The sequence below is a fragment of the Acomys minous genome (genome assembly GCF_964271855.1).
Source record: "Acomys minous genome assembly, chromosome: 6".
Lineage (NCBI taxonomy): Eukaryota > Metazoa > Chordata > Mammalia > Rodentia > Muridae > Acomys > Acomys minous.
Genome location: NC_140487.1, coordinates 48750948 through 48775327, shown reverse-complemented (window position 1 = coordinate 48775327; position 24380 = coordinate 48750948). Strand labels below are relative to the sequence as shown.

Below are 24380 nucleotides of genomic sequence, written 5' to 3'. Positions count from 1 at the left end.
GAGGAAGAAAAGCCCTCTATTCTGTGGGATTTGTCCTTCAAATTCCATTACACTAGAGGTAGAACTTAAAAGACAAAAAAAAAAAAAAGTTTTAATACATGCCTGCCTCTACTAAAAGCATAAACTCATTTTGTCTAGTTCTGCATTATAATAAAGAGCCAAGGGGGAAATATTACACCTCTTAGATGACATCATTCCAGACATTATAGTAAGGCAAAGTCACATCATTTTCCCTAGAGGAACTCAGTGCCCAAGAGCTGCTTCCCACACGGCAGTCCCTTAAGTATTCTGAAGTGTTCCCACATGGTTTCAGCATGCTGGCCACTACTATGCCCTTATCACGGACTAGAAACAGAGACCTGCCTGAAAGAAAAGGGCACAGGAATGTCTTGTTCAGCTTATAATTTTGTATTTTAGAGTGCTGAGGTGTGTTGCAAAGATGATCTAATTAAACTTATGAAATGTTACAGACCATCAAAAGCTGCATTATATACTGTATAGAATTCCGGGATGACTTTAAACATTGTTACTCAGGCTGTTTATAACTCCCTTTGACCGGCTGTTTCCAATAGCATGACCTGTGATCTCGGGAGTTTGAAATCCCTAGAAAATCTTGGGAGACTTATTTGGAAATACATTTTACCTTTGCTGAAGACATCCTCCCCATTTCTCCATTTAGTCAGAAAGGACTACGGAGTGTTTCCCTAAGATGCATTTTCTGCTGGCTGTGCTCTAAGACAGACAATGCAGAGGGAAGGATGACATGATGGGATATGACCTTTTAGAAAACTCACGACCGAGAGTGCTGGAACGTGTTGTAGCCATTTCCTTAGACCAGAAGGTGTTATGGAATACAGTGTAATGAGACCATAAACCACATCAAGTCTGTGGGCAACTTAGCAAATTGAGGGCCTGCATGTCTGTGGGGCTTTGTTTCTGGTGACTACCCTGATCCTTCTGCTATTTCCCCACTTTACTATCACACACACACACACACACACACAAACTCACACACACACACAAACTCACACACACACTTACACACACACATACACACACACTCACACACACACATACACACACACTCACACACACATACACACACACGTACACACACATACACACACATACACACAACTCACACACACATACACACACACATACACACACATACACACACATACACACACACATACACACACACACACACACACACACACACACACATACACACACACACTCACACATACACACACACATACACACACATACACACACCTGCTTTGGGGTGCCCAGCTCTCACCTTGGACAGGCCTTCTGAAGTTCCTTTGTGCTCCTGATAACCAGCAGCTGTTTTTCTTAGTTGTGCTCCAGTGACTTCTTGCCATTAGCTGAGGTCACAGGCGTGCTCTGGTCAATCTTCCTAGTTAGGAAGGCACAGTCTTAAAAGTGCTGGACAATTTTCAACAGTGCTGAGATTCAGATGATGGCCCTCACCATCTGAGAGGCTGAGATGGAGGTTTACTTGGGAGAACTATGCATGAGATAAATATAAGCCTCAGTTTCTCCCTCTTAAAGCCCAGGGCCCCTTTTAACCTCCAGACGTCTTCTTCATTCTATCTGTGTCTCAGTCTTTTCAGGCATTTTTTTTTCTTACGTAACCTCAGTCTTGCCTTTTCATGGAAGAAGCTCAGTTCATTGTACTCAAATACAGTAATTACAGATAATAACCTGTGAGAAATGCCTGTAAGTTTCAATATGCACTTTTAAGCTCCACTGGGTAACAGGTTTGCCTTTAGATGAACTTCAGATATTTCGGAAATGCTACAGAAGTATATGTTAGCTGGTAAGAAAATGTTTACCTCTAGATTAAATTTTAGATTTTTATCCCTGGTAATAAAATAAACCAAATGCTTATTATATGTTAGATTTATTATTGCTTAATCCTCAGAACAATTCTAAGACGCAATATATGATTGTTTTTATTTTACTGACAGACGAGATGTAGAGATGGCTTATTAACTTTTCAGGCCCAGTGTTCACTCATCCTCTAAGGACACAATCATTCTAAATGGGACACATCCTTTCACTTGAAAAAGTGAATTAAGCCTATGCTGAGTTCACCATAGTCCCTGTGAGGTCAGAAGTTTGTAAGTATACCCTGTTAGAATTATGGCTTCTGTTTTTGAATAAGGATGTGTCATACAGTCCTTAGAAGAAGTCAGACTAACCTATCAGCAGAGTAAAAGGATTTCAATAGGAAGGTGAGAGCAGGAATACTGACCCTAAGATAGAGCAAGGACAAAAGTTAGTGAATGCATAGAAAGTCTTCTATCACCCCAAGAGAGAGCAGTTGCTCCCAGCTGTGAGCACCACTTCCTGCTCCCAGGTGTGAACACCACCTCCCTGTCAGGACATTTAGAAAAACCACCATTGCAAAGCAACTACTAGCAGGAAACAAAGATCCTAGAAGGAACAAAATTCATCATGTCATTTTTTTTCTTGTTTTTGTCTTTAAAAATATTTTTGTGTTATATTTTGATCATATTTCCCATCCTTCAACTGTCAGACCCTCCCCACCTCCCCTTCCAGCTAACTTCATATTCTCCCTGTCCCATTTTCTTCCCCTTTCTTTCTCCCTATCTCCCCACGCTTTCTCAAAAAAAAAAAAAAGAATCAAACAAAGAAACAAAAGCACATGATACAAAACCACACACACACACACACACACACACACACACACACACACACTCACACACACACAGTGGAGCCCATTTTTGTGTTGTTGTTCAACTAGTTTTGGGCATGGGGACCTCCCTGGAGTATGGTTGATATAAGTGGTCTTCCTGGTGATCAACTGGTTTCCCCTTTCCCTTCAATTGTAAATAGCTTCTTGGTTAGGGGTAAGACTTTTGTTCCATTTCCTCTTCTTTGTGCTTGGATTTTGTCTGGTCTGAACTTGTACAGGTCTTGTGTTTGTATCCCCAGTCTTGGTGGGCTCATATGAGTATCAGTCCTGTTCTGCTGTGTCTGTAAGACACTGTTTGCCATGGATTGTTTCACTACCTCTGTCTCATTTGATCTGTTTGTCTCCATTTCTGCATAAATCCCTGAGTCTTAAAGGGAGGCGATTGGTGAAGATAATGATGCTCTACACTGCCCCACTCTGTCCCCAAGTTGTCCCATGAGGGGGCTCTATGTTAATTGACATCTACTGCAAGTTGCTTCTCTGATAAAAGTTGAGCAATGATCATCTATGTTTGTGGTGACCTGAATAAAAACCTACCCACAGCACTCCCACATGCACACCAGCCTCAAATGTTTGAATGCATAGTCCTCAGTTAGTGGACTCTTTAGGAAGCATCAGGGGGATGTGGCATTTTTGGAGGAGTTGTCACTGGAATGGGATTTGTAAAAGACAATGTCAGGCCCAGTCTCACTCAGCCCACTGTGTGAAGATTAGCATATAAAGCTCTTGGCTACTGCTCTAGCCCCAAGTCGGCCTGCTTGCCCTCAAGCTTCTTACTGATAGTCATAGATTAACCCTCCTAAACTCCAAGCAAGCCCCTAATGAAATGTCCTCTTGTTTAAATTGCATTGGTCATGATGTTTCATCATAACAACAGAGCAGTAACCAAGGCAAGCAATGGGTATAGCATTGTGTCACCAGAAGTCACCTTATTAGGTATTCCTTTGCCATTCTTAAGGATGGTATTATGGAGAGAATGGTACTCTGCCCTGTCAGACTGGCCTCCCAGGAGAACTGAATCCTTCACTCACCTTACAGTGAAGGAAGTTGTACAAATGATTCCAGGGTAGCCTCATAATTGGGGGAAATAAAGGCAAACATGGTGGAGATTAGACTAGTTTCAACTCTGGTGCCTCACCTTTGACCATGTCCCCTGGAGGGGGAGACCTGGTGGCACTCAGAGGAAGGACAGCAGGTTACCCCCATGAGCATATACAGGGGGAGGTAATCCCCCTCAGGAACAGTCATAGGGGAGGGGAATAAGGGGAAAATGGGAGGGAGGGAAGAATGGGAGGATACAAGGGATGGGATAACCATTGAGATGTAACAAGAATAAACTAATAAAGGAAAAAAATCAAAATAAAAAAAAACAATTTTTCTCTATTTTTAAAGAAACTATAACAAAAAGTATAGAAGTCTCTTAGAACATTCTGTATTTCAGTTATATGTATATATATACACACATATATATTATATATAACGTGGAACATTTTATCTCAAATTCTACATAGTGTTATGCATCAGTGTCAAACTTTTGTTTCCTTTTATTAATTAAAATTAGTCCTGGTCAGTGTTCTATAATGAAAAAAAATATAAAAAACATAGAAGCACAAAAATTTTATATCAATATTACCTCACAAAAACCCTGTTAGATGATTCCAGCATCAGTTTAATATGGTTAAGAATTACATTTACAAATCATATCAATTTATATACAAATTATAAATACTTTCCCCTACTTAGTTTTCACTGTTTGTTTTGTAGTACTATTACTTTTTGAGTTAGATTCTTGTGATATACTATAATTCAGTGTACATCGGGACAGCCTTAAATTCAAGGAATCCTCCTGCCTTGGCATTTTAAATGTTGGGCTTAAAAGTCTGTGCAACCATACCACACCTTAGTTTTATGCTTGAAACATTTTTGCCCGTCTTTCTTATCACTGAGGCACTCATATTACAAACCTGATCACTAGCCCTTTACAGAAGTCAGTTTTTCATTTAGATAGTTTATAGCAACTTAACATACAATGCTTTTCAGTACTCAGGGATGTAACATACCTAGAAAAGGATAGGAAAAGATAAACTCACCAGGAAATATTCTAAACAATTTACTTACAATATGTATTCATTTTTATTGTAAGCGCATTTGTTTGCCTAAGCGTTGTAAGTAGAGGCCAGAAGAGGACAGTAGGTCACCAGGGCTGGAGTTCCGGGGGATTCTAAGGCACCTTCCAGGTGCTGGAAACTGAGCCCAGGCTCTCTGCCAGAGCAGCAAGTGCTTTATACCACTGAATCATGTCTCAGACCCTGAGCATTTTTAAAAATTAGCTTTGTTGCATTTTGTTTTCTTTTTTTTCTTTTCTTTTTCTTTTTTTCTTTTTTTTTTTTTTTTGAGACAGGGTTCTTCCATGCAGCCCTGGCTGTCCTGAAACTCTCTTTGTAGACCAGGCTGGCCTTGAGCTCACAGAGGTCCACCTGTCTCTGCCTCCTTAAGTGCTGTGATTAAAGGTGTGTGCTACCACTATCATTCTGCTTAATGGCTATTTATACAAACTAGTCAAGATCTAGAAACAAGTGTGAAACCATAGGAGGATGGATGGATAAAGAAACTGACATTAAATATAGTGTAGTATTATTCTCATTTAAAAAAAATACGTAACCATCACCCACCAATGGGTGAAACTGATATACATGTTAATAAGAGATTATAAAATATATATAGATTTGAAGATACAACTTTTTAAATTTTTATTTAAAAAAGACTCAGATTTTCTCTATTTGAAATGTGTAGCTGACAATAAAAACATCATAAATAAAATATGAAAAATGAATATAATGGCTTATAAATAATTTAAACCCTACTGGTGATGTTAAAAAGTAAATATCAGGATATAAAGAAAAACATTATTTTATTTCTGATCAGTTTCAAACAATATCTTAAGGTTCTAATATTTTACTGTAAAATACATGTAAGCGTCCTTTCAGTACTCTGTGAAGAAATACTATGAAACACTGAATTCATAAAATAGAGATTAGAAAGATATAAAAGTTTTTTATTGATGTTTGTTTGTTTGTTTGTTTTAACCTGAAGCACTGTCAATAAAAGTGAATAGCATAGAGATGCTGGTCTTTACCTTTCCATATCCTAAGGAAATGGTCCTTGTTCCTGCCAAGGTTTGAAGTCTTTTTCAGGTAAATTGTAGAGGTACAGCCAGCAGCGCTGTGAACATGCTCCCACTATGCTCTGCCAACACACATGGACAAATATGTATTGTTGTGACTGTGTACTGGGGTGAACTTTTACTGTCAGATCCCATACATGGGATATTGTGAGCTCTGCTAGCATTCACAACGGCAAGCTACATTGCCTGCCATCACTGGATGCACATAGCCTACCTTCCTGACCAGTGCAGAGCTGACACTTAGGGCAACTCCCTTCTCCAAGCAGAGACACATGAGCCCCGCATGCTTTTCCTATAACTTTCCTGTAGGATGGAGCCAAAGCTGGTCTCTGGGATGCTGAAGTTATCATTCTATCCTTGTGCTTCTTGCTTGCCCTGCTATCCTTTCTCACTCTTCAATTTTCCTGGTGCCATGTCCTAAATGTCCTAAACGAATAACTCCATGGATATTCTCATCTTTGCTAAAAGTAGATATTAAAAAATGACAAATGAAATAATTTATGCGATCTTAGTGACAACTAATTAAGAATTATTGTCTTTTGGGTTTCATTTACTTTATTCTTGTTATTGAATGCGTATTTGTTTTGGGGGCATGCATGATATGTGTGGGCACCATCCACAGTAGACATTTGGATGCTGGAGGACAACTTCCATCTCTATTTAGAAGTGTGTAGCAAGCACTTTTACCCATTGAGTCACCTAGCTGTCCCTGTTTTTATTTGCTTTTTGAATTAAATTTAAAAGCTAATTACTGCATTTATAGTACTAGAAATACTCTATGTGAATATATATAAATTTTTCATGAATTTTTATATAGATATATGTTCAAAGGGATGTACTTCCTTCAAATGTTCTGTTGTACTTTGTTAGAAACTCATGGCTATAAGTAAATGGAATGAGTAGAATACATTTTCCTTTAAGCTAAAGTATTCATAAAGAAGGACTCCAGTCTCTGCCTATATATCAAACTGCTATTTTTCCTCTCAACTGGCAAGTTTAATAAGAAGAAAAATGTGCTCAGCCACCACACCTGACATTTATTTTCTCTGTGTCATAGCCATTTCCTTTGATACCACTCTACAAGTCTGGCTTTCATCTGTCTGATGAGAAAAAGAAAGTGTAAGGTTATGGGTATGTTTTTAGTCATTTTGCAGTTATATACTTTGACTAATCAATAATTTCAAGCTTTATTCTGAAGTCCCATTATTTGGATATATCATTTTTGACATATCCTTGAGGACTCAAATCCTAGTTAGAGGTTAATGTATGGGCTGTGTGCCAAAGAGCCGTCACACCGCGATCCCCGTGCATGTGCTGCAGTACCTTCTTTGCCAAAGTGAAATGAACTTGTATGTGTGCTTTCTGTATTATATTATATATGTATATGATGTAATACATGTACATGTATGTATGTATGTATGTATGTATGTATGTATATATTTTAAATGAAACTCTGCAACAACCTGGTAATAATTGGACTCAGTCTATCGGAGTGCAGAATTTCTTTGTGATTAGGCTTAGAAACCATGATTGTCCTCTGTTCGCCATCACCAACAGCAAAGTTATCACCTTGGTTTCTATACCTCTTTCAAACTCTTTTGAAAAGCAGTCATTCCGGAAGTCATATATGTGCAGGTAACTAGAAACAGACTGATCAAGTTGTATTAACGTATTTAGCCATGTGTGTCTGTGTGCATGTATTTGCATGTAAATCAATAACAAAGAAAAATAGCATGATTTCAAGATTTCAAGAGTGAACAAGGCCAGTACATGGAATGGAGTTGGTGGGGGAGGGGCGGGAAAAGAAAATGTTGGAAATTATTTAGTTACATGCTAATTAAAAATGAAAATAAATCATTCATTCTGCATCCATAGTTATGAGTCAAGGCTGTTCTAAGAGAGGACCTGGGGTTGGGGCCTAGAACGATGTGGTACAATGTAAGATCAGATAAGTTGTTTTCCCACTATACTTTTGAAGAGCCTGGCAGGTGATTGCTTTGGTCCAGATTGCACCTCTTAACTGTTCCCCTGATAGAATACAGGGGAAACTAGTTTATATGACTGCAATCAACAAATCTTGTGGGTTAGATCTGAGAAATTCGGAAATAGACATTTATATACTGTGTGCTTCTACCTACTTTCACCTCATTTAGCAAATCTTTTGTCCAACAGTTATTGAGGAGAAGATGTGGGTACCATGACAGAGTACAGTCAATGAAATGGAATAAGTAAGGAAGAATTTAAAATGTCTTTTGATGCTTCCTGCATCCATTCTCCATCTTAAACCATGTCTCTGAGTCACTCACACAGTTTAAATAAGTGTCTGGGGTTTGTTTATTTGTTTGTTTGTTTGTTTGTTTTGTTTTTGAGATTCTGTCTCTTATCCTATGGTACCTTCATGGTAATTTTTAATAGAGATTACCAGGAGCCTGTGCAAAGTGTTAACCTGTTTAAGAAGCTGAATTCTTAGGAGAGATATTTGTATCAAACATTTGTGTGGTATTATAAAATTATAATTATAAAAATTACTGTATAGTGGTTGATAATAATTGTATAACTTAGTTTCTTTATATATATATATATATATATATATATATATATATATATATATATACATATATATAATGTATTCTTCTTAGGATATATTGTGGAGTTGAAAATTTTTGTTTAAGTTACAGTGAAAACCATTCTCCATTTACAATGAAAGTAGGTGTTATAAAACATGACTTTATAAACATTTTTTTTGAAAGGACAACTTGTGAAGTGTTATGATGCCAAACACCATGTACAAAATCTCTGGGAAATTTTATGTTTACATACAGTATTAAAATAATTTGTAAATTAAAAAAATAGACATTATGTAATAAGACTTTGGAAGTCAAACCCAAAGAAGGGAGAATATAGGGAAGATAGAACAAAACATAGATTAGTAAATCTCCTCCTCATATTAATGCCTTAATTGTCACTCATAGGGTTACTTTTAATTCATTGGTATAGAATTTTGAATACAAATGCAAAAGTAAGTTTAATTTTAGATACAGTGATATATAACTCAAATTTAAGATTACTCTTCACATATAATATACATATTTCTACTATAATACGAGGCATTGTACCCATATAAATACATTTATAATACAAAGTTTACTTCCAATACTTTGAAAGTACTATTGCAGGCTGTTTAGGATAAACAAGTTACACAAGTTAATTGTTAGTTGATTCAATTCGTGGTCATATAAATTGCTAGTCTATTTTTATCATTAGAACGAAAGCCAGTGCTTGCATAAACACTTTGACAATCACACAGCTAGGCCTAATTTTCAGACTATGTAACACAGAAAACAAAGACTAATTAAGCTTTCCAACAATGTACATACCCAACAGGAAAGCATAAATCTTAGTGCATTGGCTTAGAATTACAGCGGAAGCGTGTGTCAGTACTAAGAAGGGTAGGCCACGTTGTTGGTTCTCCTTTGTCTACTGAATAGGCTACTTCCTTAATTGCTGCTGTTTCTTAAATCCATGTTTCTCTTGTCCCTTTCCCTACACCCTTCTGCCATTTTTTCTTTTTCATCGTTTCTCCTTTGTTTTGTTTTACGTGTTCTGTCGTTCTTTTTCTCTGCTTTCTCGCAGCTTCTCCTTTCCTTCCTTTGCTTCCTTAGTTGTCAAGCAGCATTGAAAACACCCCCCATGCTTACAGCTGCTAATGATAGTTAATCTACCCATCAGATTCTAAATGCCCTCCGAGTGGTGCATGTTGATTGTTGCTTTATGTCAGACGAGTAATTATACTTGGGAGTGCTTGGGATTCAATGGCAAGTTCAATTCAATTTGTGTGTGCTTTGTTTAAAACTATGCTGTGACAGCTTTGAAATTAAGCTAAAAGTAATAGACTACTGAGTTTAGATTAATGGTGATAGAGCAGAAAGCTCTAGGGTTGTGCACGTCACATTCAGTAGAGCCACTTTCTTTGTCAGTTCTTTCTAGGTTGATTTAAAAATGGAGCAAAGCTACAATCCTTCAGGAGTATTTAAAAACAAATAACATTGTGTTTTAAATGCCTATGACTTTAGTATATAAAACGATCAACTCTTTAACACATTTTGTTTGCGGCCTATGGAGAACACCCAAAAATGTAATACTTCATGATAAAATTAATAGATACTATTGCATATAATAAAAATACCAGAAAGTTGTGGCTTTTAAGAAAATTTGTTAAGTAACACAGGCAAATCTAAACTACATCTTGGTAGGCATGCATTGTCATTATTGTAATATTTGATATTTGGCTTTTAGAAAAATTCACTATCATGAAATTCTTTATTAAACTGTTGTAGATCAAGTTAATAACATTAAACTGGATTAAGCTAGATACTTTCTCTAAAAATAAGTGTCTGCCACAAGGTCTTCTTTGATTGTGTCAATGAAAAAAGACTAAAAACATGGAGTTGGTGAGATGACTTATCAAATAGAGGTACTTAACAGTAAGCCTGTTGGTCTGAGTTTGATTTCTGGAATCCTCACACTAAGAAAAAGGATAACTCCTATCATTTGTCCTTTGAACTCCACATGCATGCTATACAATGCATGCCTAATCCCATGACTCCTCCCACCACACAATGAACGAACAAACAAATAAATTGATAATTTTAACTGTCCTCTTTTAATTATTTTCTTTTAAAAAATATATTTATATAATTAACATATAAACACAATAAACTACATATAGGAAGAAGAACCATGAAACAATCATTAATTATATAAATTATACATTCATGTTTTGGCTATATGAATTGGGCAACCGTGAAGAAAACATCTTTCCTATGTTGATGAGTGGAAATTTCTATATCTACCATATCTCATCTCTATCAACTTAAAACATCTATCTAAACCTAAAAATATATTAACCTCTAAACAACTAAGCTTAATTGTAAAACTAAACAATCTGGTCTTCAACCCCATTCAGAGATTTGAGAAGGAATAAAAATTAATCACTTGAGTAAACTGGAAATGCAAGTTAGCATCTTCCAAAATGAAAAAAATGACAAAGACAGTTTGCTTCCTGAACAGTCACCCTATTGAAACATCATCGTCAGCCTTTTTGATCCAGTATTTCTGACAGATACATTTGTGAGGCAGAAACTATTGAGGACTTGCTGACCCTGTCTTGGCAGAGTTTGACCTTTGACTTTGCCTCCATCCACGCTTGCCCATTTTAGGCAGAATTCTGTCTGTAACTAAAATGAGGACACTTTGCCCAGTGGCTGGTTTGTCACATTTGAAGTCATCTCCATTAGGACGTTCTTTGATGCTCATCATCGTCTTTGAGGTATCCTGGGTGATGCCAGGAGTTAACTTGTCTTATTGGCAAAGAATCTTTAAAATACCAAAAACATCTTTAAATGTCTATGTCTCTGAGATTTTTGACGACCGTAAATAGAAAAAATATTTCCATTTTAGTTGTGAGAGTCAAACTAGTTTCTCTATATAGAATGTAAAGGAAATAACATGTATAAAATCATTGACATTTTTGAGTTATAAGAATCATGGTCTTTAATTATGTGAAGAAGGACAAAGCCTATTGTTTAGGTTTGAGTGAGATACTTCTTTTAAGATGCCTACACAGTTCGTTAGTTACTTTGAAGAGAAAGTAATATTTGTGGATGCCCAAGGAAGTGACATACTGTATATGTAGTCTGACACTAGATCCCAAAGAACCACTTTTTCTCTGTCTAGAATTTATACAAAGTATTCAAGCACATTCTTATTTCATTTTGGGAAGATGAGTTCTGCTGTTCTGTAAACAGATAGTCAGCGTAGTGAGCTGAAGGTGGATGACAATAGGAGTTTTATTCCAGTGTCTCGGAGAAAACCATATATGGACAGCTAAGGTGGACAGGAAGTGAGAAGTATTGAAACTACTTAAGAACTAGAATTCCTGAAGTATGAAATAGATTGATAAAAGATGAAGGAAGCTAAGCATCCAGGAAGACTCAGGAGGTTTTCGATAGGAACTGTTTGAGTATCTTTCACTGGTAGAGAGAATCTGAAAGGAGGGCGAGTGTTAAGAGATGACAAGTTTTGTTCAGAATTCACTGAGTTTGTGGTGCATGAGGGATACCGTTTGACAGAAAGGGTAAATGTTAGCTTATAAAGTTGGATTGTGTTCACATTTGGTTTTTGTTGTTGTTGTTGTTTGTTTTGTTTTTGTTTTTTGTTTGTTTGTGTGTTTTTGTTTTTGCTGTGATAATCACCTGGCCCAAAACCACAAGGCAGGGGCTCAAGGGGGAAATGAAGCACAAAATGTGGAGGACTGTTGCTTACTGGCTTGCTCCCACGCTGACTTCTAGCTACATTTTCTTATCCAGCCCTAGCCCACCAGCACAGGGATGGGTGCACCCCTAGTGATTGAGATCTTCCTACATGAAATGATAATCAAGAAAAATGTCCTGTAGATAATAAGCTCAAAGGCCAATGTGATGGAGCAAATTCTTAAACTGTGGTTCCCTCTTCACAAGTATGTCAAATTCACAGAAAATATTAGCCTTAACAGATGGAGTTTATAAATAAAAATAGCTTAACTAGGAGATACAATTATCTTTCAATGTCTTGACTTTCTTAATCATAGATTTTATTTTACTATTAGAAATAAATTTCTAGCCCCAAATTTTAAAGCCATGGTCATCCCTCGAATTCATATATGAGTGCTGGGAATTGAACTCAAGTTTTCTTCACGAGTAATACATGCTGTTAACCACTCTATTTTCCATCCATCCCATGAGTATTTTAACTAATGGCTGTGAAAGGAAATAGTCACTAGACAGATCAAGGAAGCAATGTTAGTACAGAGAATTTAACAATAGCTATTCTTCCTTATTAACTAATAGCCACATGCGACCTTGATATAATCCATTGCATTTGACACATCAACCAATATTTATAAATACAAATATAATGATGGAATTATTGGTATATTATTGTATATCCTCATTTCTAGAGATATTTTATTTGCAATAGTCTTGCAATACAATTTAGTGATATATAGGATACACAATAAAGATTCTGTTTTTTAAAAGATTTATTTTTAAAAATCTGTAACTGAGGAGTATGCCCATGGAAGGTCATGTATGTGAAATCACCTGGTACTAGAGACACAAGAGGTTGTGAATAACCTCACATGGCTTCTGTGAACTAATCAAGGTTCTCTACCAAAGCAATGTACACTCTTTAGCAGATTCACCAGCTTTAAGATACCCAATTAAATTATCTTTATTTCTATACTTTATCCTAGGGAATATTTACAAAGAGAAAAAAGGCATTAAAATGTTCAATATGGTTTGAAATTATTGTAAATATCTTCAAGAGCCAAAAAAAATAATGCAACATTAGAAGAACACAGAATTATATTTCCATTGCAAATTCATATGTATGGAAAGGAAAATGGATTTAAAATGTCACATGTCTTCAATTAAACCTTATATCTTAAACTATTTATTTATTTATATTTTGTTACAATTAAATAATATAATTTGATTTTTATAGGACAAATGAAACTTATTTTATTTCATACATATATACATATCATATATTCTTATCTGTCTTATATGTAACAAATTTGTAGGCAAAGAATGAGGGATTACTTGAATGATAAAGAAAGACTAAGGACGAGTTAGATTTCATAAGTGTATTATTTGGCATTTTAGTTTTTATATATTAAAGATACGAGTTTTTACCTCTATCAGTTAAATTATTAATGTTTCTTGGGAAAACTGAAAACAACTAAATAATATGCTAGGCAATGAAAATTGTAATTTGAAGGAAAAATAAAAGAGTGAGATAAAGACGGTTTGTTTTTTTCTACTTTGTATTGGGGTTTCAATGCTATCTAAATGTGGTGAAATAAGAAACAAGAAATTGCATAAAAGATTTTCCCAATCTCAAAAAAGAGTTGAAAAAAGTTGAGTATAATGTGAAAAATGAGATCAGAATAACAGGATTTTATTCTTTGATTCCGTCCCACCTTAGAAGCTCAAATGGGCAATACCTTTGCATCTATATTGTCCTAATTCAAAGTGATCACATCAATATTAGTTGAAATTGAGTGATATTTTATATTTTAGGAAAGAAAGGTGGCTTCAGAATAATGTGTGGTTGGTGGGACTAAACTGGACAGTCAACGGCAAACAATGACACTGCAACAGGAGGAATGGGATGATATAAGCTTTACATTTAAACACTTGTTTTGAATATCATAATTCCTAACAGTATACTTAAATACAAAGTGAACCATTTCTTAAGCAGTAAATAAGAAAAAAAATAAGGAATTCCTGATATTTGTGGACAAATGAATTGAACTAGAAATGATCATAATGAGTGAGTTAACCCAGAAGCAGAAAGAGTCAAATGGTATATATTCACTTATATCTGGACACTAGCCCAAGGGGCATGTACCATGAATGTCTTCACTTATCAAGAAAGTGGGTCAGACGGGAGGACATCCTATTGGGAATCTAGGTGAGAGAAGCATGGGAGAATGGGGAAGTAGAAGGATCCAAAGGGTCCTAGAAACCTACAAGAAGAACATTATGATGAGCGGATCTGGGCCCAGGGGTCCTGCTCAAACTATGGCACCAGCCAAGGACAATACATGCAGTAAACTTTGAACCCCTACCCAGATCTACCCAATGGGCAGGACATTCTTCACAGTTGAGTGGAGAGTGGGGTCTGACTTTCACATGAATGCTGGTGCCCCATATTTGACCATGTCCCCTGAATGGGGAGGCCTGGTGGCACTCAGAGGAAGGATAGCAGGCTACCAAGAAGAGACTTGATACCCTATGAGCATATACAGGAGGAAGAGGTCCCCCTCAGTCACAGTCATAGGGGAAGTAAATAAGAGGAAAATGAGAGGTCGGGAGGAAGGGGAGGATACAAGGGATGGGATAACACTTGACATGTAATATGAATAAATTAATAAAATATATTTTTAAAAAGACTCAGATGATGCTAACACATCTCTGCTCCTCTTTGATATACATCCTCCTCCTTTTCCTTCAGTCCGCTCAACAGCTACAGTTCAGTCGTTACTCTGGTATACTTGGACACGTCCTTAATCTTCACTTACTTTCATACTTGAGTATTTTCTCAAGTACCACAAGCAGTAACTTATTTGTGTTACTCTCTCTAATAAAATTGCAAATTAAAAGAATCCATCCTTTTTTTTCTCTGCTGGAATATAGGTCAGTAGCTTTGCATTGCTTGGCTCTGACAATGATACTCTGTACTGTCAAACATGTGGCCGTCAGTATAAGTGATACATGTCCTCCCGTATGTTGTGTTGCCTAGCAATGCTGCTTAGCAGGTCGGATGTATTCAAAGGATTTTTACTTGAATACTTTCAACTTACAATGAGTTTATTGGGCTATAACTTTTATAATAGAGTAGCATCTTCATAGAATATAAGGCAATGTCACAATAAATAGTAAACAAAATAAAAAGTTATTTTATCTTCAATTTCACAAAGAATCTGTGCATGTTATTTATTTGATATTTAAATGTACTAACATTACTGGTGAATGGATTATCAAAATATTTGACTGTCACTAAAATTATATACTCAGTTATCTAATTTTAAATATTTCTATTTACTCTTTCTGTCTATAGGATTAATAAATAGCTAGGCGCTGTGGCGCATGCCTGTAATCCTAGTAGAACCTGGCAGATCCAGCCTGGTCTACAAAGTGAGTCCAGAACAGCCAATGCTACATAGAGAAAACCTATCTCACAAAAACAAAAACAAAAAAACAAAATACAAAACAAAAGATTAAAAATTGCTCACATCCAATAAGCAATTCCTATGCTGGTAACATATAATATTCCTAGGTTCTCTAACATGGTAGGGTAGGTCTTCGTATAATTAGTGCATGTAGGGATGGTCTCAATTTTGTATTTGCTTTTTCTTAAGACTGTGCTGGAGGAAAAACCTGAGGATTATGCATGGACTGACATTAGATCATCCTGGGTTTTCCAGGAAAATTGGATTTGTGTGTACAGTTTGTCTGCTGAGGTTTGATTCATGACACCCGCTATTTGCTGGTTGATTGTCAAGTGTAAGGCTGTGCTGACTCGGCAAGGGTTCAGTGATCTTATCTCCGTTGTGCTCATGTTTGCAGAATGCTGTCATCAGCGTATCTCTGCGAATGAATGGCTGCATTGACGTATTTTGTGTTCCTTCACAATTTATTATGAAAAACAATTTATATCCATTGGCGCTGAATCAATAACACACAATGAAATGCTCACTATATTTCGAGTGAATCTTCTTCAAAACAGGAGGTTTAGTGATGAAGTTGGCACAATGTTACATACTGATCTTCCTCAATAAAAATATCAAGTAAGAAAAAGCTTGGAGACTCTGCCATATTTTCAGATTGTCAGTGGAGGAAGGTGTCTGTAGTGATTCATGGCTTGGGATTCTTTCAAGGTTGAATTGCAGAATTGTGAACTGTTGTGGTGTTTGAATTGTCCTAGCTCTCCTGGGTGTTCCCAGGCACTGTGTCATACTGTATTCATTCTCGATTCTTTCAGAATCTCAAATGAAAGAGAGCAAATGCCCTTCTGTGGCTCTTGAATTTAGAACTAAATGTAAAATAGAAGATTCAAAGAAAGTAAACTAAAGCATCGTACATAAACATTCCAGACATAGACTATAGGTCAACCATCTTAGCTTCCAGTACTTTTTTCTCTGACCTGAACTGATTCTTTAGACACAAAGGGAAACTGCAGACTTCTCCCAGGACAAGGCAGTCTAAGCTAGTGCTGGACCACTGGGATTCATCTTGCAGAATTGCAGTGCCAATAGGAAGCAAAGCACATTCCTTCATCTCATTCAACTACGAATTTATAGATGAAAAAATTGAACTGCAGGTAGATGCTCAAGAATGTTTCTCACAGAAGTTACTTCATGTAGATGAAGCGTTATAGAACTAGACTGTGTTCCTGACGAATAGAAATGTGTTTTCAGACCAGCATGCTGACAGTAAGGCAATGTTTAGGACACGAAATTCTTCTGGGCCCTATTGCCTAAAGAAATATTTACGTTCTCCATTCTTTCTTAATTCACATCATCAGTATCATTGCTTCATTAATTTCTCACAATGTAAGATTTAACCAAGAGTGAAACTGGAGCACACAATCATCTCTGAATAAACTGAATCTTATCCTGTACATCAGGATAAACATATTTTACTCACATCAGTAATTCCTCAGGGACAAGTGTGATTCATGCCTATTCTCTAATATTTTCACCTTTCTCCTACAACTGTCTTTCTCTCTTTGTTTTGTCTCAAGGCATTTATACAATCTGACATTACAGGACCGATCCTTAAGCTCATTTTCTATTTCTAATCTGTCCCTCTTTAAATTTATGTACCATGTAAATGCCAGAAAATTTACAAGGCTTTTCACTTCAGCAGCATTAATGCCCAGATAGAAACTGCCTGTGTAGATGTCACATTCACCAGTTATCCCCAGAGCCATTGAAACCTAATCTGTCTTCACTCATTTCCTGCTTCTTCCTTTATTGGAAGCAATAATGGAGACTGAAAATGTGATCATCTTTGTGTGGCAGTTTGTAGACTGCATGGCTCTAAAAATGCATGGCCCCTTGTCTAAGGGGTTAATACACTAGGACAGAAGTCAGGCTAATTATGGACTAACAGACTAAGAGAAATGTTAACAATTGAAATGAGAAAAGTTGTACAAAGAGCTTAAGTGGTAGAGATACTTATTTACTAGACACTATCTTCTTTTTAAAAAAATTTTTTTTATTAATTTATTCTTGTTACATCTCAATGGTTATCCCATCCCTTGTATCCTCCCATTCTTCCCTTCCCCCCCCCCCATTTTCCCCTTATTCCCCTCCCCTATGACTGTTCCTGAGGGGTGATTACCTCCCCCTGTATATGCTCATAGGGTATCAAGTCTCTTCTTGGTAACCTGCTGTCCTTCCTCTGAGTGCCACCAGGTCTCCCCCTCCAGGGGACATGGTCAAATGTGAGGCACCATAGTACGTGTGTCTTCTAAGAACGATTTTCCTGAGACAGTGGAGTTCAGCAGTTAGTTATGGTGTGGTCCAATTTAGCAACTGGAGTGTTCATATTATGTTGCTTTACCCTTCTTTTCCTCCGTGAACCTTTCCATATACCGTCTTGCTTTCTTTTATATTCAGGTCTTTTGCTTTCATTAACTATTGTTACAAACATTTGTCCGAGCGTGTGTGCATGCGTGTGTGTGTGTGTATTCTTAAATATATAAATGCAAGTCTGTGTAATGTTGCTTGTATTTCTGAATATTTATGTTTTCAGGACTGACTGGTTCTGGAAAGCCAATTGGTCATTAGGAGATTTTTAACAAAAGAATGATAGGATTGTTTTGTGACATTGTCTTGGGGAGACAATAACACTCTTCTACTGAGTCCAGATGGAAAACCAATGACAGATACTAGGAAAATCCTATTTGGGGACCCAGTGAGTTTTATGTCCAGTTATATAGGTGAGGGGTTGTATACTGGAGTAGACATGATTTTTTAAAAAATCGTACCACCAACGCCAATCCAGATTGACAACTCACAAAAGCTGGAGTCTTTGAATGTGCTGCACAGCCTCTTCAGATGGCTCAGTTGATCTGAGCTTCTTTCAGGCATTTGGGCCTTCCTCTGTTACTATCCAGCAACTTGTATGAGAGTGTTTCTCAACACGCTTATAGCTTCCATATGCTTGAGGAGACAGAGACCTTGTGATTCTGCTTAGGTACTCCTGAAGCCATTGAGTTATCTCCTTCCTGAATTTAACAAGATTGGTTCAGGGTGGAAATTTTTTTTTAACTTCCCCTTAGAACACCATGTTATTTTACCTCGTTTTCACATCTTGTGTCTTACATAGTTTCTCTTCAAGATGAGCAATTTTAACTGGGAGGAAATTGATACACAACAGGGATCCAATATATTTTTACATTGCTAACATGTTTTTACAGAAGAGCTGGAATGGAGAGTGTGTGAAAGCAAAAACCGGTTAGGAAGATACATTAGTTCCCTGGGGTTGGTTTAACAAAGTGCCATGAGCAGATTTAGCACACAGCTTCTCACCTGCAGACCCGAATTCTGGAGTCAACATGTACAGGACAGCGTTCTTCCAAGACTCTGGGAAAAGGAAACCTTCCTGGCCTTTAAGCACTGCTGGCAATTTTAAAGTTCTTTAGCTTGTTCTGTAGGGAAATATAGGTGGAGGAAACTGGATATTTTCTTAATTCAGGCCTTATCATTGTGGGCACCACCTCTGGCTCTATGTGACCTTCTTGACATCTTTTCTGTGAGACTCTCACCATACTTTTCTTCTTTTAAAGACCCCAGAAACATTAGGTTAATGACATCCTAATAAAACCAGTCTTGTTTTATGTGGTTTTATCTTCCAACACACTGGTGACAAATAAGGTCATGTGCAGAAGTTCCTGACCAGTAGACACTTTTGAGGAAATGCCCTTTAATCTAGGCCAGAGGCTGTGGGAATAAGAGGTGGTATTATGAAAAAAACTAACACCTCTATCCACTACTATCCCAAACTATCCACCACTCCTTGCTTACTATTAGGCAGTGGATAAGGACAACACAAGTGAAACAGATGTGCAACAAATGTGCAGGGTGTTTAGGTAGATTCAACAACTTCAGACCCACAATAATGATATTAGAACCAAGTAGAAGACACAAATTTGATTCGTATCATCATACAAAACAAAGTCCCATGCTTCTCATTTAGAACATTATATGTGTTCGTCTGGGCTACAAGTATTCCTAATAATTTCAATCTCTAGCCATACTCAGTCTTCATTTGTAGAGCAAGCTACTGCTTAAACGAAGTGAACTGCACTCCTTTTAGAGATAGGTATGTTTTCAGCTTGAGTGATCGCCTATAGACAGGCTGTTCAAAAGTGTCAAATGTTGAACTACCAAGCATGAGCTCTCTTATATTGAACAGACCTTAATTATCCCCAAGCTTTAAGTGCCACTAGTGTACTATAGAGGAAAGCTTGCCAGGCTGATCACTGCTGTAGTTCATAGGCTTTGCAGCAGGGGAGGACTGTTGCTCACTCTTCACAGCTAGCATAGTCCTTTCAGGTCAAATGACAGCTAATCCTCAGGGAGAGGCTTGCAGTCTAGTTCATGTAAGTCCTGTGCCCTGTGTGGCATCTTCAGCAATAATATCCCTACTTACGTTCTGAGAAGCAACAAATGGTGACGGCAGCAGATGTTTAGTTTGAGCAATCTGTTGGGTTTCCGTGACCAACAAATTTATTGCAGGGCTCTATGCCCAGCACTGGGGTTTTTGTTAGTCTATGGATCTTGAGAAAACAATTATCACCCTTAGTGTCATTAGTTCGTTTATAATATACATACACAAATATATTCATATATCGTATAAATATATTTCACATATATATGTATTTTATAAAAAAATACAGGCATTAAAAATCTAACAGCCTTTCTATTTACCAATCATAGAAATACTCCTGCTCACAATAGCCTTAAAAGTAATCAATCAAACAAACAAAAACAGCATCTAGGGAACAAAACTACCCAAGAAGGTCACCATAGAAATATAAATCTTGGAAGACAAGGATTGAGAATAACAGTAGAAAATGTAAAATGTAAAGACCTCCCATGCTTATGGGTTGATGTGGGCATCCAGTTTTCCTTGCACCATTTGTTGAAGAAGCTGTCTTTTCTCTACTGTATTTTTTTTTTTTTTTGGCATCTTTGCCAAATTCAGATGGCTGTAATTAAGTATACTCTTGTTTTGGTATTCTGTTCCATTGATCTACTTTTCTATATTATATTATGCCAGTACCATGCTATTGTTGTTGTTGTTACTATTAATTGTTATGATTACTATAGCTTTCAGGTTCACCTTGAAATCTGGTATAGTAAATCCTCCTTAGGATTTCTTTGGATATCTGGAGTGTGTATGTGCATGCGTGAGTGTGTGTGTGTGTGTATGTTATGAACTTTAGGCCTTTTTTTTACTGCTTCTGTGAAAAATGTTGTGGTTATTTTGATTGGCATGTGTCTTCTAGAGTCTTCTCCACTCTCTGTGTTTAGGGTTTTACAGTTTCTACTTTAGTGTTTCCATTGCTAGGTTAGTTCAATTCTCCTAGTTTTCCTGTCTTCTTGTTATTTTGTAGAGCAGATGTGTTCCATTATACCTTTCCTAGGATGTCTGTTATTGGTATACAGAGAGATTATAATTTTTTTAACAGTTTGGGTTTTTGGATTTATTTATTTTGCGCATATGAGTGTTTTGCCTATATGTATGTCTATGAGTTTCACACATTCCTGATCACTGCAGTAGTCAGAAGAGGGTCTTGGATTCCTAGTATTGGAATTATAGATGATTGTAAATTTCCATGTAAGGGCTGGAAATCTAACCAAGACTAGGAGTGTGTGGATGATGCTGGCATGTGAAATTAGCATTTTTATATGGATAACATGTGTTGTGTAGAAAGAGTCTATTAATGTCCATTTTGACAGAGAGAGAGAGAGAGATAGAGAGAGAGAGAGAGAGAGAGAGAGAGAGAGAGAGAGAGAGAGAGAGAGAGAGAGGACTGTGCCCTGGGTATGATTCTTAGAATAAACTGAATATTTTAAAAATATTCTGCTATGATTAGCTATCATTGCCATTAAAGGAATTTCATACCTTCTCAAAATTTGGCTTTTGTATGTTTGTTTTTCCACATTGTTCTCCCATCAAATTTGTGTTATAACTTAATATTAAGCTTAATCTTTACTCCTGCCTTCTACTATAAAACGCATTTCTAATCATATATATGGAATTGTAACTTTTACAGAAAATAAATGTACTAATATAAACAGATGGAATTCAAGAATAGCTTATTACCACCCTACAATTATGCCTGTAGAGTGACTACAGAAATTATGTATGTGGTACATTTTTGCATATAAGACATAGAGATAAAAACATTTCTTTATAGCTTCTCTGAGTTGGATATTATGTACAAGAACCCTAAGCTTGGACACAGAGGAAGGTTTGACTTTTCAATTCTACTTACTGTCTTGAGTGATCTCTAACCTCATGTCTATTTCTTGTGCTTAAGTGACAATAATATCCCTAAAATGAGCATTATATATTACTTCCTACAGTGCCTGACATCTAGCCTATACTGCTTTATTTGCATTTGATGTAAGGAGTGATAATTACAGTATCAAAGATTACAGTTAAGAAAGAAAATGTAAATATAAGTTAAATATTCTCCTTAAGTTCAAAAGCTATTTCTCTTTGTCATATATCCATTTATTTATTCATTTTTACTGAATAAATGTTGAGTGTTTGTTTGTATGCTTGTTTTGTTTTGTTTTTCATTTTTATAGACAGGGTTTCTCTGTGTAGCCTTGGCTGTCCTGGACTCGCTTTGTAGGCCCGGCTGACCTGGAATTCAAAGTGATTCACCTGCCTCTGCCTTCACAGTGCTGAAACTAAAGGCATGTGCCACTACCTCTAATCTACAATTTAATCACTCAGAGGTTTGGACAAGAAAAAAAAATAATTGTACTAAATAGCAATGACCAACAGTATGCCAAATCAGTATACATTTAGTAACCAAAATATTGGCAAATGTAAACTATAAAACATCCTTTTCATCTCATTTTGACTCTACAAAATCTACATTATTTATGTAATTTATCTACATATATTACTTACTAATTTTAAATAAAAAAAAACCACCCTGTGTATTTTAAGTCAGAAATATCAAATTGCTAACTGCTTGCAAAGAAAAAGCTGAAGTCAGTTATATAATCATACTTAAAGATTCATTTGTAAATTAGTTTGTGAGAAATTGAATCAACTTAACCTTCCACTATTCCCCACGGGGGCTAGAAAAATTCTATTGCTTACCCTGAGGGGATTGGGGGACCGGCATAGAGCAAGGTGGCTAAGAACTTTCCCTTTGCGCATCCCCCAGATGCCCCTCTCCTCTGTCTTGCTTTGTTCTGACTTATTTTTATGCATTGTATGACATCACAGACAGGTTCACATCACTGTGTCGGGATTTATGTCTAATATGTTTCTGGCCTTTTATCATAGAGTAGTATTTTAAGGAAGCCACGTTGGAGTCAAGTCTACAGTGTCCTGTTTTATCTGCTCTGGCCTTGCCACTCTGTTGCCATCCTTTGGCACATCTATACTTTCTGGTCTGACCCAGCAACACTGGCTTCATTCCCTACTGTTATTCTTTCATGACTGTCCTTAAGCAATTTTGAACTTGTAGCTTTTTAGACCGTTCATTGCAGTCATCTCTTCGACTTCAGTTACTTACAAATATTATTGCCCAAGAAAAGTTCCATGTCACACTTGCTTCCAGTCTAAGTTGGCTTCAAAATATTTCTTCTCTCTGTTCTCAGCTGAGGCGTCAGGATCTTCTACACTCAAATCTAAAAATGTGCCAGCCTTGCGGAGTTACAAGACACACTTTGACAACTGTGTTCAAATGCCTGAGACTTTGGGGTGGGGGACCTTCCTCACCAAAAAAATAAAACAGTCATTCTTAGACTAGAAGAAAAGATGACTTAGTAGGATGTTGTGACTTGGAAACTAAGCTATAAATATTTATACCAACTCAAAAAAAAAAAAACCCCACCATCATAGTTGAGTGTACACACACATACCCTCAGTGGCTCATGAATTAGCAATTAGTTAAGCTTTAGGAAGCAACAACTATGAGCACAGAAGCGCATGTCTCATCATCACTGTGATTGTTTTTTTCACTTTGCAGGAAAAAGTGCAGCATTTACAGAAGGCCTTTGCTTCACGAGTAGATAAATCCACGCAGACCGAACTTCTAGGCTGTGATGTAAGTAGCTGTATGAAACTATTTTTAATTTCTTCACTGGTCTTCAGACTTCCATAGCTTCTTTACCTCCACTGTGATGTTCTTCACTAACTGAATTGGATTGGGTTGTGCTCTATTCCTCACATGTTATCAAACAATCCCCAAACATCCTATAGAACTAGAAGAAAAAAAATTCCAGGCACCAAATGTCACAACAAAGTCCTACTTTGTTAAACTAATATCTCTAACATGAATTTCTGAGCTAGCAAATTTTAAGACACATAGAAACATATAGAAGAATACTAGAATAATGTTTATAAGAAAATGTTAATTTATTTATTAGGAATTTAATAAAGTTATTCTGTTTGCAATAACCTAAGGCCAAGCATTATTTTACAAGCATGTGGGGAAAATCCCAACTTTACAATAATATTTTAACTCTTAGGCTTCAGTGTAGGCAATGCAATTAATTTAATTAAAAGTTAGTATTTTTTCTTAATGTAAAATACTTGCTGATAGGCTTGTAAAATGTGTTGTAACCCAATATTC

At 36.6% G+C, this 24380-nt stretch overlaps 1 protein-coding gene across 5 annotated transcripts in view; it reads left to right on the top strand.

Moving 5' to 3' along the window:
- Positions 1–24380, top strand: part of CCSER1 (coiled-coil serine rich protein 1) — a 1085521-nt gene that overhangs the window by 556099 nt on the left and 505042 nt on the right. For all 5 annotated transcript variants that reach the window (XM_084787310.1, XM_084787312.1, XM_084787314.1 and 2 more), the window contains exon 9: positions 23775–23852. In XM_084787310.1, the coding sequence (XP_084643436.1) occupies positions 23775–23852 (78 nt within the window). The remainder of the gene's footprint in view (positions 1–23774; positions 23853–24380) is intronic.